This window comes from Heterocephalus glaber, unplaced genomic scaffold (assembly GCF_053883595.1).
Source record: "Heterocephalus glaber isolate CG9 unplaced genomic scaffold, H.glaber_assembly_v1.0 deba00000331, whole genome shotgun sequence".
Taxonomy (NCBI): domain Eukaryota; kingdom Metazoa; phylum Chordata; class Mammalia; order Rodentia; family Bathyergidae; genus Heterocephalus; species Heterocephalus glaber.
Window position 1 is genome coordinate 44,075,970 of NW_028258142.1, and position 14,011 is coordinate 44,089,980.

A 14,011-nucleotide genomic window follows, 5' to 3' on the forward strand; every position below is an offset into this window, starting at 1 on the left:
GGGCGTGGCTCAGCCTGTCTTGTCCCCGCAGGGTGCGCCTTCGTGAAGTACTCCTCGCACGCAGAGGCGCAAGCCGCGATCAACGCTCTGCATGGCAGCCAGACCATGCCGGTGAGTGTGGCCCTGCGGGCGGAGCTGAGCGGTGGCGACCGAGGAGGAGACCCCCTCTCCAGAACCTGGCTGGGGCAGAGCTGTTCTCCCACCCTCCGAATGAGACAGGAAAGCATTCTGTTTCTCAGACAAGGACGCTGAGGCCCCGGGATGTGTTAAGGAATTGCCCGGAGGTACCCCAGATAGAAACGCCCACGGTGGGGTTGAGGCCTCATACTCCTGCCTATCCCTGAGGATATCGCCCACAGAGAAGGCGGGTGGCCTAGGCCAGTGGCACCGACAGCTGGGGGGAGGGTTGTGGAGGGCTCAGCCAGGTGGGTCTCACGTGCCGCCCTGGCTGCAGGGAGCCTCATCCAGTCTGGTGGTCAAGTTCGCGGACACTGACAAGGAGCGCACGATGCGGCGAATGCAGCAGATGGCTGGCCAGATGGGCATGTTCAACCCCATGGCCATCCCCTTCGGGGCTTACGGCGCCTATGCTCAGGCAGTAAGTGGGGGCAAGGTTGGGCGGTGGCTGTGGAGCTCTCTCCCCCAGGATCCCCAAAGAACAGGGGCACTTAACCGAAAATACCACTCTGCCCTCTGAGTGAAGAGGGCCAAACATAAGCCCAGGCAGTGTAACCTCGAAGGGGTTTGGGGAAGGCTGGTCCAGTTGGGGGTACCTGCCAGCAGGAGGTGGGCTGCTCTCCTGGTTCTTAAGAGTTCAAGCTGGAGAGAAGGTCCCTGGCAGGGCAGCGAAGTGGGATGCCTGGAGCACCACTCTCCCTTTGCTTCCTAGGGCTCAGCACTGATGGGACAGGGGAGGTTCAGATGTTTGGTCCTCATCACCACCCACGCCCCTTCTCATGGAAGGGTGGTGCCAGCCCTTCCAGTCACTCCTGGCAGGGGTCCTGTTAAGTGACCCAAAGCTCTCCACACCCACACTTCCCCTGCAGTCCCCTCAGATCCTGCCTGTGGCTCACCTTTCACCCACAGTTAAGCCCACTCTCACAGCATCTCGCGGAGCTCACAGTCCCCATGTGGTGGCACTGAGGAGTACTATGGTTCTGGTTCTAAACATGCAAGCTCACTTCATTTCCTCAGCAGTGTCCAGCTTTAGCCACCTCCAACAACCTCCCCTGTCCCCTCTCACCTTGGTTTAGAATCAGTAGTGCCTAGATGCTATTCATGATTCTGTCTCTTCTACTCAGTAGACTCCATGACCATTTGGGGTGGAAGCCTATGGTGTTAATGCTATATAGGTTCATTTAGAATGTTCATAGTACTTTAGGTATCATGTCCTCAAAAATGATAGGACTTAGGCATGGAGCAAGTCTTCTTCCCTCATCCCCTAGAACATTACAGCCCCCAAGACCCTACTATTACCCTTGAATGCAGACGTCTCCCAGAAAGATGGCCCCTAATGACCAAAGTGGACCGAGGGTGGCATCAGGACTTGGGGTGGTGGCCAAGGCACTATTCAGGCTCCCTGAGGCTCAGGGCCTGGGAAATTGGTCTCCAGGAGCTGAGTCCCATGGTGGGGAGGGATGCCCCCTGGAAGCACGTGATATTTTTTCCACTCCCTCTGCCCCAGCTGATGCAGCAGCAAGCGGCCCTCATGGCATCAGTTGCACAGGGTGGCTACCTGAACCCCATGGCTGCCTTCGCTGCCGCCCAGATGCAGCAGATGGCGGCCCTCAACATGAACGGCCTGGCGGCCGCACCTATGACCCCAACCTCAGGTGAGACAGCAGGTACCACTACAGGCCAAGCTTGGGGTGGAGCTTAATTTCAGCTACCAGGGGATCATCTTGGGGCAAGAGCACATGGTGTTTGGACCCAAGAGGCCTTGTCCTGCTTGGCATTTTGTCTCAAAATGTTCTAATTTTGGATGACCCAAGGAAAGATAAGAAGATGTGGTATCATTCTGTCCATGATAGAATTCAGAGTGGTAAGAATTTGTCTCAAGTTGTTTATCTGTGAATTGTTGGGAAACAATCCATATTGATCTATCAACAATCAATATCTGGAAGGAAACCGATATGAAAACCTCTTCCTTCAAGGTCTAAGGGAGAAGAGTCCTGCTCATTCAGTGGCCTTGTTCAGTCCCTTTCTCCAGCTCTGTAGGAGCCCCATTTTCATTTCTCTTTAAACCAACCTAGATTCACTGGCCTTTTCCAAGACAACTGGACAGCCAGCTAGAAGACCATAAGAGTCACCTCAATAGGCAGGGGTTGGAAACAGCCCAGTCACAAATTATGCTTTTGATTGGCTCTTGGTTATTGTCTTTGTTCCCCACCGCAGGACATCTGGCTATCTCCAGAGTTATTTTTGTTTGTCACAACTGGGAGTGGGGAATACTACTATAATCCGGTGGTAGAAGCCAAGAATATTGTTATACATCTTACCAGGCACATGAAAGTTCCCCAAAACAAGGAAATACTTGGCCCCATGACCTAGTGTTAAAGTTGACTTAGCTGGAGTGAGCAAAACCCACTGAAAAAGAATAAAGGAGGGCTAAGTGTGGATAAAATCAAGAGCACTGAGAATAGTGTGTGTGTTACAGGTTCAAGGACAAGTCATTTGTGGTCTTTATGGAGTAAATGAGACCTGGAATCTGCCCTGAAAAATGGATTTAACTGTGATGGGCAAAGCCAGTTCATACAGAAAGATACTCCAAGGCGTAGTTCACAGTTAAGACTGAGATGATGTGTGAGGTCCAAGTCCCAAGTTTCCCGTGGAGCTAGCATGGTAAAGCTCAATGGTTTGGCCTTCTCACCTTTGTTTTGTTGCCTCCTCTTTTCCCCAACCCTTATGTGTTCTTGAAACCAGGTGGCAGCACCCCTCCAGGCATAACTGCACCAGCCGTGCCTAGCATCCCATCCCCCATTGGGGTGAACGGCTTCACTGGCCTCCCCCCACAGGCCAATGGGCAACCTGCTGCAGAAGCTGTATTTGCCAATGGCATCCACCCCTACCCAGGTAAGCACATCTGGTAGGCTTTCCTTCCCCATGCAGCACATTCTTCGCTATTCTGTCCCCGCACTTGCTGTTCTAACAAGGAATGTGCAGCTACTGCCCTCTGTCTGTTCCTTGGTGGAAACCTAAATGTGTCAAAGAGGGTTAGCCTCCTGCCTTGCTTTAGGAAACCTGTGGTAGGAGAGAAGAGACCAAAATCCCACCCTTGAGGAGAGGTCTGTTTGATCAACGTGAAGCGTTCCCTTTGGGAAGAAAAGGCACTGGACACACTTGCACAACTAGGCAGAGAGGCTAGTAACTGCAAATTAAATGTAAATTTGAGCTATAAGAATTAAAGTGATAGACACTAAAAGAATAATGAGATTTGGTGTTAAGTAGGAAAAGACTCATTGAAGAAAGAAGTGGAGGTGTAATTATTGGCAGTCTAGCTAGTATATACCAGCCTTGTCCCTTGGTGCACCCAAATCCCTGGTCAGCTCTTTGGACAGCAGCCCAGCACCTTGGACAGCCCCCGGGCCTGCTGTTCATGAAGTGAGTGATGTGCTAGAAGATCCAGGAGACTTGTTTCAATAAACTTTGCTGCTCTCACTCAGCAGCTCCCATGTAGTGAAAGTATGCAATTGAGTTGAAGCAGCTCCTCTCTTAGCTAGAGGATGGACTAATGTTAGGGGATGGAAGCTGGGCCCAAAGCCCTTGACTAGCAAGAGGCAATGTAATAGAGATATGAGGAGTACTGTGCCCTTCCTGGAGGGCAGAGGACAAGGTTATAGGTCCACATAAGTATTAGATGAAAGAAGGGTCCCAGAACAAGGGCAGAATATGAGGCCTGATTCCAGTCAGGAACATATCAAGTCACAGAATGATGAAACAATAAGGCAAAACAAAGTTTGGTCAACAGTGAATGTTCTTGGCCAGACATGGTGGTACATATCTGTAATCCCAGCACTCTGGGAGTCTGAGGCAGGAAGATCAAAAGTTCAGGCCCAGCCTTAGCAACCCTATCTCAAAAATTAAAAAAAATTAAAAATGGGCTGGGGATGTAGCTCAGTGTGAAGGCTCTGGGTTCCTCAGTATTAAAAAATAAAAAGAGTGTTTTCAGACTTACTATGCCAAAAGTTTCACATGAGGGGAGAGCTCTGTAGGCTAAAGAAGCTTTAACCAGCCTCCCTGAAAAGGAGGCTTAGATCAGACTTTAACAGATGGGCAGGAAACGGAGAGATGAAGATGAATAAGGAGCACACTCCTGGGTCAGGGGCTGTCCTGGAGATGCAGAGGCAAGAAAGGGCCTGTTCAGTAGAGGTAAGAGTAGTAGGAGGTTGACCCAGTAAGGACAAGCAGGGCAGCCTGAGTAGACCTACAGGAAGGGTAGTCATGCTCCCCACTCTTGAATGGCCATAGAATTCACTGTGGAGCTTGATAAAACCACGGAAGGCCAGAGATTCTGATTTCATTGTCTGGAGTGAAGCCCAGACATAGGTAATATATAAAACCCACCAGCAGCACAGTGCCAGGTCCCTGTGCTAGAGGGAAATAGAGGAGGAGTCTGAACATGGACTTGTTCTTGACCCCACTTATTCTAGTGCTGGCCTCAGTGCAACTCTCAGTCCACAGAACAGCAGTCTGAGGGGTCCAGAGAGAAATGTGGTAGGCACAAAGGATCCGGAGTATTGTTTATGGGTGAAGATTCCAGACTGGTAGAGGAAGGAAGTGAGGGGCTTAGCAAGCTGCAGGCAGAAGTGACCCCCCAATCTTGGCTCATGGGTCTGAGCGATGCCACCCCAGCACATCTGGGTGGCTTCATTCTCCTCTCTGCCTCCAAGTCCATCCCGATCTCTGGATTCTGACAAACCTGTTCTTTCCCTGCCCCCACCAGCATCTGTGAGCTATTTCCCTCATGGAATTTGGAAATGTTTCTTTCCCCCATTTGTAACAATCTGCCACATCCCATAAACAATTCCCTGCCAGAGCAAGAGGGAGGGATGGAGGGAAGGAAAGGAGAAAAGTAGTACATTAAAAAAATTAATTTACCATCTTTAAATGCGGAGTTTGGAGCTGCTGTAATGAGCGAGATCCTTCAAAATGTTCATTCTTTGGCAGTTACTAATGAGGTCGTTAAGCAAAGAAGCAGAGAGGGTCTTGTGAGTGCTTTTCTCCACTTCCTAGCCACAGATAGCTTCTCTGTTCTCCCTTTTTGCTCACTGAGAGCGTGTTGGAAGCACACTGTCTGGCCTTTATTGTCACATTACACCCTTGAAATTGTGGCTCTCACAAACATGGAAGACTGTTCATTCATTCCTTCTGTCACCCTATTTGCTGAGCACTTATTATGTGCTGGAGGACTGCCATGTAGGTTGTGCAGGTTGTGATTTGCAGGAAGGCACCAACCTGTGTGCCCAGAGCAAGGGGCACTTAGTTCTAATTTTCATAAAGGCATTGCATGAGTGAGGAAAAGGATAGCCAGAAATGGCTATCCCTCCAGAGAGCTCAGGGACTGGCAGAATAGACCAGCAGAGGGAGCAGAAAGCAGAAAGAGACCACTGCCAGGCACATCACAGTGGGGAGCTTTAGGATCCAGGTTCCAGCATGAGGAATGTAGGGGCAAGGTATCAGCCTGGCACAGCTACAGGCAAGAAAGAGCCTGCCTCATTCCTCATCTTTAGCTCTTCTCTCTTGAGCACAGTCCCTGTGGGCCAGCTCCCTTGCTGTGTCCTGGTTCCTAGGGAGTATCAAACCCACCACTCACTGTCTCTAGGGACCTCTGCCCCTGGATCCCCCTTTCCCTGGGCTCCCCTGAGGTCTAAGGACTATTTCCTAATGGAACTTTACCAAAGGCTCAGAGACAAGATCTCAAAAGGGAAGTTGGGAATTCTTCCTGGCCCCAAAGCCCCAAATCCTAGCATAGCCAGTTAACTTGGCTGGCCTAGGTCAACAGGTAGATAGATGAACCCTGAGGGTTGACTTCCCACCAGCCTGTGTTACCCAGTTTGCCCAAGCATACTGGGGCTGGGCCCTGATAGTGAGCATCTGTCGTCACCTGCCTCCCTGAGCTTCCAAGGCCAGCCTACTCCCATGTCTGTCATCACTGACCTTGGCCACCAAAGGCTGTGCCCATTGCTGATCCATGCTTCAGACGTTTTACCCACAGCTACTCAGAGCACAAAAGCTATGGAGGTGAATTGAGCCTGTCCCTCAGTTCAGCTTCCTCAAGTTTCTTGTCAGACTTTGAGCTCAAGGGTCCTTTCCTTGTGCTGGGTGGTAAACATCCCAGAGCTATAGGTCAGGTGTGTGTCGGGGGGGGGGGGGATCCTTGGCCTTCTGGCTCCTGTGCTTCTGTGAACAGTGCACTTCTCCCAGCCTGTCGGCAGCTGCCACCTGTCAGGCCAGTTCCTGATGGGAGAGTCTGCAGCAAGGCTATGCCTTAGGCACATTCCCTAGAATCAGGGATGAGTCCTCGGCAGGCATGGGTGGCCCAGGGGTCAGAGTGGCAGGGTGAACCCTCCTGTGGCCTTTCTTTCACCTAGATGGGATCTGACAGGCTTTTCCCTCAGTCACTGCTCCTGACTTCTACTGAGGATCAATGAGGACAAGCCTCACTTGTGACAGCCACCAGCCCCTCCCCAGGGCTGGGTCCCTCATGTGTGTACCCACCAAGGCCCTTGTGGTTGAGCCTTCCTCTGGCATCTCCTGCCCAGTCAGTCTTCCGCATGAACCTCATCTCCCTTACCCCAGGCCAGCTACACGCTGTATCCCCCAGCTAAGGTGGGCAACCTATACCTTACTAAGGGCTCTGGCCACAGAATGATGCCCTCCCACCAGACCCAGCACTCAGAGTCCCTTTCTCAGATGCTCTGCCTGCAGTGGTTGGAAAGAGGAGTGTAGCTATAGCGTTGATGTGTGGTGGGGCAAGGGTATGTTGGGTGGGCACCACTGACCTCTGCACCTTGGCTCCCCTGCAGCACAGAGCCCCACCGCCGCGGACCCCCTGCAGCAGGCCTACGCCGGAGTGCAGCAGTATGCAGGTCGTTAGTATCTGTGCGACCCCTCAGCTCTTACCCTGGCTGCGTTCATCTCCATCCCCATGGAACCAGTGCCCCCTTTGCACCTCAGACCTGGGCCCAGAGCTGCATGGGGTGGGAAGAGGGAGTGGCAGTGGCCTCAGTGGAAGGAGGGAGGGCTGTGCTGGCAGAGACACTCCCATCCACTCCATACACTCATCCGTGTCTGGGCTGCTTCCCTCTTTCAGGTTCCTTAGCATGTAGGGCAGAGTTTTCCCAACATGGTGGGGTGGTGGTGGGCAGAACTGGTGAGCCAGGCTGAAGCGTTTGTCTTTGCTGTGCAGCAACTTGTCTTGAGGGTCCGATTTCCCTTTCCCATGGTACTTCTAGGGCTAGTTTGCCTAGGAGCCCCAAGCTGCACAGCACCACTGGGAGCCTGGCTGGCCCAGGGATCCTGGCCCAGGAAGCACAGATGCCTGGGTTTGAGAATAGGGTATTCTGAAAGGGAAGCAGCTTCTGCCAGCCCATCAGGCCAAGGAAGCATGATAGGGAGTCAGAAGGAGAAGCAGCCCACGGTAGAAAAAAAGGAGAGGTGAGAAAAGATAGCCTGGGGCCAACAGATGGCCTGAGATCACCGAGCTCAGCCATCAGCCAAGCTTCTCCCTTTCTCCTGTGCTTGGTCTGGGAGGGAGGTACCCCATGTTCATGCCCGCCCAGCTTGTACCTCGTTGTCTGGCTGGTCAGGATTCCTCTTCGCTGTCTTCAGAGTCAGCCCTGTCTCCTCTGAGGGTGATGAGGCTGCCTGGCAAGGTAGGGCTCAGGGGATGCCGTGAAGCACAGGGGAAGCTCTCCCAGGTCCTGGGGTGTGGGAGCCAGGCCAGGCTGAGGAGGGAGCAGGCTATTCTTGTCCTGGCTCTGACCATTCCCAACCAAATACAAAAGACACCAGGTGACCTACTCAGTTCTCTGCCCCTGGGTCTTATCCCTGGGAGGACCCCGAAAGCCAAGTCCACACCTCAGCGGCTCCCCACCTCCCAGTGCCATCTGAGTAGCAGTGAGTGAGGTAAATCACTCCTGTCCACTGCCCCAGATTAAGCTTGCTTGCCCCACACATACGGATGCTCACACGCACGCACGCACACACACACACGAACGCACACTTCCACGCATGCACGCACCCACGTAGGCTGGCAGAAATACACGTATACATGCACGCAGGTACGAACGCAAGTATATGCGCATGCTCTCACACACACGCATGCGCACAGGTCTCTGAGTCACATTGTGGCTCTGCTTTCACTAGCACTGAAAACTGAAAGTTGCTTTCTCCGAAATGGCCAAGGTGACATGTACCTTATAATTGGCCAGTCTTTACTACCCAACATTGAAATCTCTCTTTCTTCCTGCCTTTCACCCTGTTTCTGCATCCCTTGCTGCCTTCGCGTCTCCTCTCGGTGGCCCTCCAGCAGCTGCCTACCCTGCTGCCTATGGTCAGATAAGCCAGGCCTTTCCTCAGCCACCTCCAATGATTCCCCAGCAACAGAGAGAAGGTGAGTCTCCGCCCCTCCCTTCCCCCTGTCCCCAAGGGGCTATTCACCTGGGCCTCTGGCTTCACTGGGTCTCTGGCTTGGCCTTTGGTTGGAAAGGCAGCCACATCTATGTGTGTGTATGTCTGGAGGTGAGTGGGGGAATAAAGCACGATTGTGAGATGCGGCGCTTTTCCGCTCTCCTACCCACAAATGGAGGTGTGCAGCTTGTGGGCAGTTCCACAGACCAGAGTGGCATACTGGCCCAGAGGTAGGGGAATGGACAGATTGCCCTGAAGGCGCTGGCAGGCCATACACCTTTCCTGCTCCCCTCCATCATTTACCACTGCTCTGACACAGCTCACAAACTGTTTATCTTGGTCTTTAAAAAGTCCGTGAGAATGGTTGGGATTGTGTTCCTTCCCTAGCAAGCCCTTGAACTAGCCCTTAAAGAGAACCTAGCTGAGTTAGGTGTGTGTTTTCCAATGGAGGCCTTGCCCTTGGGCCAAGGAGTTGCCAGCTTTATATAGGAGATAGAGGTCTTCCTTGGAGTCTTTTTCTGAGGTCACACCCCTGTGTTCCCAAGGAGCTAAGGGCATTAGCCGGTGGGAGCTGACCCTCCAACAATGTAGTGACTTTTGCAGCACCAGCTCTTACAGCTTTGGGCATTGGGAAGGAAAGGGTGAATAGCCTGAGGTGGTCAAGGAAATGAGGCCCTTCAGGAGATGGGCAGGATTGGCCAGAGGGAATGAGAAGGAGGAGTGAGTGCTTATGGCTGGGGAGGCAGGTAAAGGGATTAGTTTATTCTGGACAGGAGCTGTTGTGCCCTCTGGTAAACAGCAGACACACATGAAGCTCCCAGTAGGACTCCAGCGGCAGGACTAGGCACAAGGAAGGGAGGGCCCCAGTGCAGGTCTAGTGATGTAGGGTTGGGAGGAGGTTGTCCTGGAAAGCCACATCCAAAGGTCCAGGTGTGAACTGAGCAGAGTAGGCAAGATCCCCTGGCTTGGGTGGCAGGGAGTTCCAGTGGTCTTCAGATGCCTGGCTCATGGCCCCTGTAAACAGACTGACCTGGAGCCCCAGAATGTAGGTTACTCAGAAAGGACCCTGGGCATCTGCTAGTCCCAACCCCTTTGGTGCAATAGACCCCTGACAGGCTGAGCAGCTGAGAGCCTAGGCTTTGAAGCAACCTTCTGAGTCTGACTTCTAGCTTTGCCACGTCCTCCCCATGTGACCCTAGACAGGTCATCTCACCTCCTCAGCCTTAGTGTCCTCACCAGTAAACTGAGAACTGAGAACAGTGAGAACCATTCCCTGGAGAGGTGTGAGGGTCAAACTTGCTTAGTCTGCCTTCTGAAGTGCAAGGATCTGATCTACACACAACCCTCTTCTACCAGATGGTCGCCCCCTCCAAACCTGTTCATGAGGCGTGCCAGTCCAGCTCACATTCATTAGGAAGCTCCCAAGACCTGGGTCATCAGATCTTCCCATCCCCAGGAGAGCCCAGCTGCAAGAACCTAGAGTGGTACTTAGAGGGCTCCTGCCCACGTTAGGCCCTTGCTACAGCTGAGTAGTAACTGGTTTCCCTATCAAGAAGTGAAGTGGGTAGGAGGTGGCCCATGAGCTCTCCTTCCCCAGGAGTCTCTTCCCTGGGTGGGAGCACAGGGCCTGGACTTCTCCCAGTCCAAGCTTTCATTAGCACAGGTGGTGGCCTAAGACTCCTAGTCCAGGCCTAGGGTAGAGAACTGAGAATTGTGCCCACATGCCCTGGTACTGCCAGTGTCATCCCATAGGCTTCTGGCCTATGTCTCTGTAGCCTGTGGTGTCATGAGTCTCTATACCCTACTACTACTACTACTACTACTACTCACACACGCACGCACGCACACACGCAGAAGCAGCGGCAGGTCAGTGCCACCCTGCCCACCAAACAGGACAGCCCCCACCACTGGCCTTAAAGTCAGGCCCCCACCTGCCTCCTGTCCCTCCTTCCCACCTCCTGCTCTGTATCACCCCATGCATCCAGCTCAGAACTCCTTCTCATACCATCTTCATCTTGGAGAAGCTTCAGACATACACACACAAAACACACACACCTGGGCACCCTGATCCCTGGACCAGCCCTGTGGACCAGTCCCTACTCCCTCTCCTCAGGGCAAGGGATCTCCCGTGGTTGTCCCCTTTTCTCCTTGGCCATAATGCACAGGCTGAGCTACCCCAAGGGGGTCAGGAAGTAGGGAGAGGTAGGGCTTGATAGCAACAAAACCATGCTTCAACCACATGTGGGATCATGACACAGGGTGGGTTTCTGGGGCAGACTGAGATGGCCCTGGAAGGAGGAGGAAATCTCCAGCACATAGAGTGGGATGTGGGTGCTCTAGGCAGGACACAGCAGGAGCAAAGAATGCTACCAAGAATGAGCATGAGGTGAGCCTGGGGCAGGGGAGACAGACAGCAGAGAGGTGGGCTGGAGTCAGACCAAAGCGGTACTCCATGTTTGTAAGGGGACAAGATGAGAAAGAGCTGTATTCCCATGGCCCTGCCACTAGTCAGCCTTTTATATCATGGCCACCTTTCCCTGTGGAGTGCCACTGAATATCAGAACACACTGGTTGCTTGGGAGAAACCCTCCAGGTAGCCCCTTGTCTCTGAGATGAGCCTGAAAACTGACAGGTTCCTGAATCCTCTTGAGGTCATCTGCTGCACAGATGGGACAATGCCACTCTTAGGAATGGCTCTGGCTGGGGTTGCCAGAGGCTGCAGTGTGGTCAGGGGTAGCCATTTTTTGTCTCTGAAGCTCTGTGTCACTGCTTCTCTGGCTTGGGCTAGATTGCTTTCTGATATCCTGCCAGTCTTGCCCTCCGGCTGTTCTGTAATCTGGGAATGAAGGACTGCAGGAAGGGCCTGGGCTGTAGGCTCACTGATGAGAGTAGAGGGCTAGAGCTGCTAGCCTGACTCCCAGGTAGGACTGAGCCTATGGCCCCATCTCAAAGGCTCCTTGTTGCTTTAATGAGAACAGACATAACATCCTGAAGAAGCATTTTGCAAAGCTTGAACGTGGAGCAAGGGCCCCAAGTTCAAGGCAGGTGTCAGCGTGGGATGAAGTCACCATCAGGGAAGCCCAGAGAGAGGAGAATGAGGGTAGGTGGGAAAGCATGTGCTGGACCAGAGGTGGAGGGGGCAGGAGGATAGGAGGAGGCAAATGCCCCTCACCTAGGCAGTGACCAGTGAGGTCAGAGAAAGCATCTCAGCTATGGAGGAAGAGCCCCAATCCATTGAGGGTGGAGGATGGACTTGGGGCATCACAAGGGGAGCCCAGAGGTACTGTCAGGGAGAGATGGTGGGTAAGCCTGGAGAAGCTGTGACTTAGTTTGGGACTCAAAGCAGGTTCCTACCTCCAGAAGGCTCCGATCTAGCCAGAGACATCAGGGTACATTCACACAGCATGTACCAGTAAGAACATGGCTGGAGCTTATAGGGGAGGGGAGGACCCCAGAGCTCAGGGGTCGGGGATGAGGGAGCGCCTTTGTGCCTGATTCTGGATGCGCCGTCCACTGGCATATTGCCTTCGTGGGGGTTGGGGGGTGATCCAGGGACCTAGGGAGGTCAGCGGCTCAGTTGGGTGGCTTTGGTGGGCAGGGGAGTCTTCAGTACAGACTGTGGGCCTCAAGGAGGTGGAGGTAGATGGAAGGAGGAAGGAGGAGGTGGGAGGGACAGGAGGGAAAGAAGAGAAGGGACAGAGAAAATACAGAGCAAGTTCTCTGCTCCAGATCTGGGTTATCTGGCAGTCTCACTGGTCCCAACAAACCAGAACATTTGATCTGGCTGCGAAAGCTGCGTAGTGGGCCATGTTGGTGCTTTACAGCCTGCACTTTTCAGCCCAGGTTTAGGTTTCCTTTAGCCTCTGATCAGAAGCCCAGTTCTCACACAACTCTCAGTGCAGCTGTTTGCTTCTCATCCCACCAGAGGTTGCATGCAATCACTGAAATGGCCACAAGGCACTTCAGAGGGTTAAGTGATACATGGCAGATGCTCTTTAAGGTGGCAGAAATAGACCACGCATCTAGGAAGGCCTTCCATTTCAGAGAGTTAAATTGAGCATTTTTGCCATTTAAAAAGAAATATGTAAATTTTTTTCTGGGAATTCCAGAAATCCAGAGACCTCCACAGTACTTACAGACCGTGAGAGTGGGGTGAGATTTATGACAAGAAGAGAGGAGCACATATTATGGAGGCCACAGCCTAGGTTCATGTCCTGGCTCCATCCCCTCACCATCACCAGCTTTGTGTCCTTCAGCAGGTGACTTAACCTTTCTGGGCCTCAGCGTCCTCATCCGTGAAGTGGTGATGACAGTTAAGTGTTGCTGCAGGGATGGAGTGACTTAGCACACACATACAGGGCTCAGAACAGCCTGACACAGGGTGCACGCCGTAGAAGTGGCGGGGCTGTTACTGCTATAGGAAATGAAGACCCTTGCGTGGAGTGAGGCTCCAGGGTGCCCTAGCTAGTCACGCAGCTTGCTGGAGGAAGCAGGGTATATCTTGCTTGCTGCCTTCAAGACTAGCAGGAAGGGCGAGGTACAGGACAGGGCAGTTGGGAGGTGACAGGTGACGCTGGTGCCTGTCTGAGCTGGGCCTGCAGAGGCTTTAGAAAGGGAAGAATCTTATCACAACTCAGGGCATGGCCGCCCCAGGGCCATTCCTTCTGCCTTCCCCAGGACAGGGGCTGGGCAGGAGGGGGGTCCTCAAATCTCTCTCCTCCTCCCTGACATCAGGACCCATTTCCAGGGACCCAGCTGACCAGGCTTTGGTATGTTCACCTCATTCTCTCATCAACTTACACCCTTGAGCCCCAAAGTTGCCAGGTCCCCTGTTTTGGATCCATTTTACAGAAAAGGCAAATGAGGCAGAGAGGTCAGAGACTTGCCCAAAGGCAAAGCAGAGACTACAGCTTAGACTTGGGGCTCAGCAACCCCCACTCTTCAGGGTGACCCTTGGATCAGGGTGACCCTCCCTCCTAACCTCACCCCACCCCTCCCTGCTGCGCTGCCTAACTCGCTCACCTCTCCTCTGTCTCTCTCTCCCCCACCCTGCCATCCCTCCTCCCTGCCCACCCCCTCCCCTCACCGCAGGGCCCGAGGGCTGTAACCTGTTCATCTACCATCTGCCCCAGGAGTTTGGGGACGCTGAGCTGATGCAGATGTTCCTCCCTTTCGGTAATGTCATCTCCTCGAAAGTGTTTGTGGATCGGGCGACTAGCCAAAGTAAATGCTTTGGTGGGTAAAGATAACCAACCACTTAGCTTCACCTAGGACAGGGGCCACTTGCACCAATTTACCAGTGTCCAACTGCTTCCACCTGCTCCTCAAATGGCCCCCAGGTGTTCCCCTGGCCCAGCGTCCATCTCTCAGCCCTCTTCTC

General features: G+C 53.1%; 1 protein-coding gene across 50 annotated transcripts in view; it reads left to right on the plus strand.

Moving 5' to 3' along the window:
* Celf4 (CUGBP Elav-like family member 4) overlaps window positions 1-14,011 on the plus strand; it is a 286,009-nt gene that overhangs the window by 259,913 nt on the left and 12,085 nt on the right. For 23 of the 50 annotated variants that reach the window (XR_015442303.1, XR_015442317.1, XM_021236699.2 and 20 more), the window contains exons 5-11: window positions 32-111; window positions 455-598; window positions 1,685-1,832; window positions 2,923-3,072; window positions 7,026-7,091; window positions 8,531-8,614; window positions 13,723-13,806. Coding sequence is in view for 46 of the 50 variants with exons in the window: in XM_021236699.2 (XP_021092358.2) it covers window positions 32-111; window positions 455-598; window positions 1,685-1,832; window positions 2,923-3,072; window positions 7,026-7,091; window positions 8,531-8,614; window positions 13,723-13,806 (756 nt within the window). In the remaining 4 variants the exon portion in view is untranslated. The remainder of the gene's footprint in view (window positions 1-31; window positions 112-454; window positions 599-1,684; window positions 1,833-2,922; window positions 3,073-7,025; window positions 7,092-8,530; window positions 8,615-13,722; window positions 13,807-14,011) is intronic. The other 27 variants (XR_015442312.1, XM_021236702.2, XM_087189403.1 and 24 more) reach the window with 4 other exon arrangements.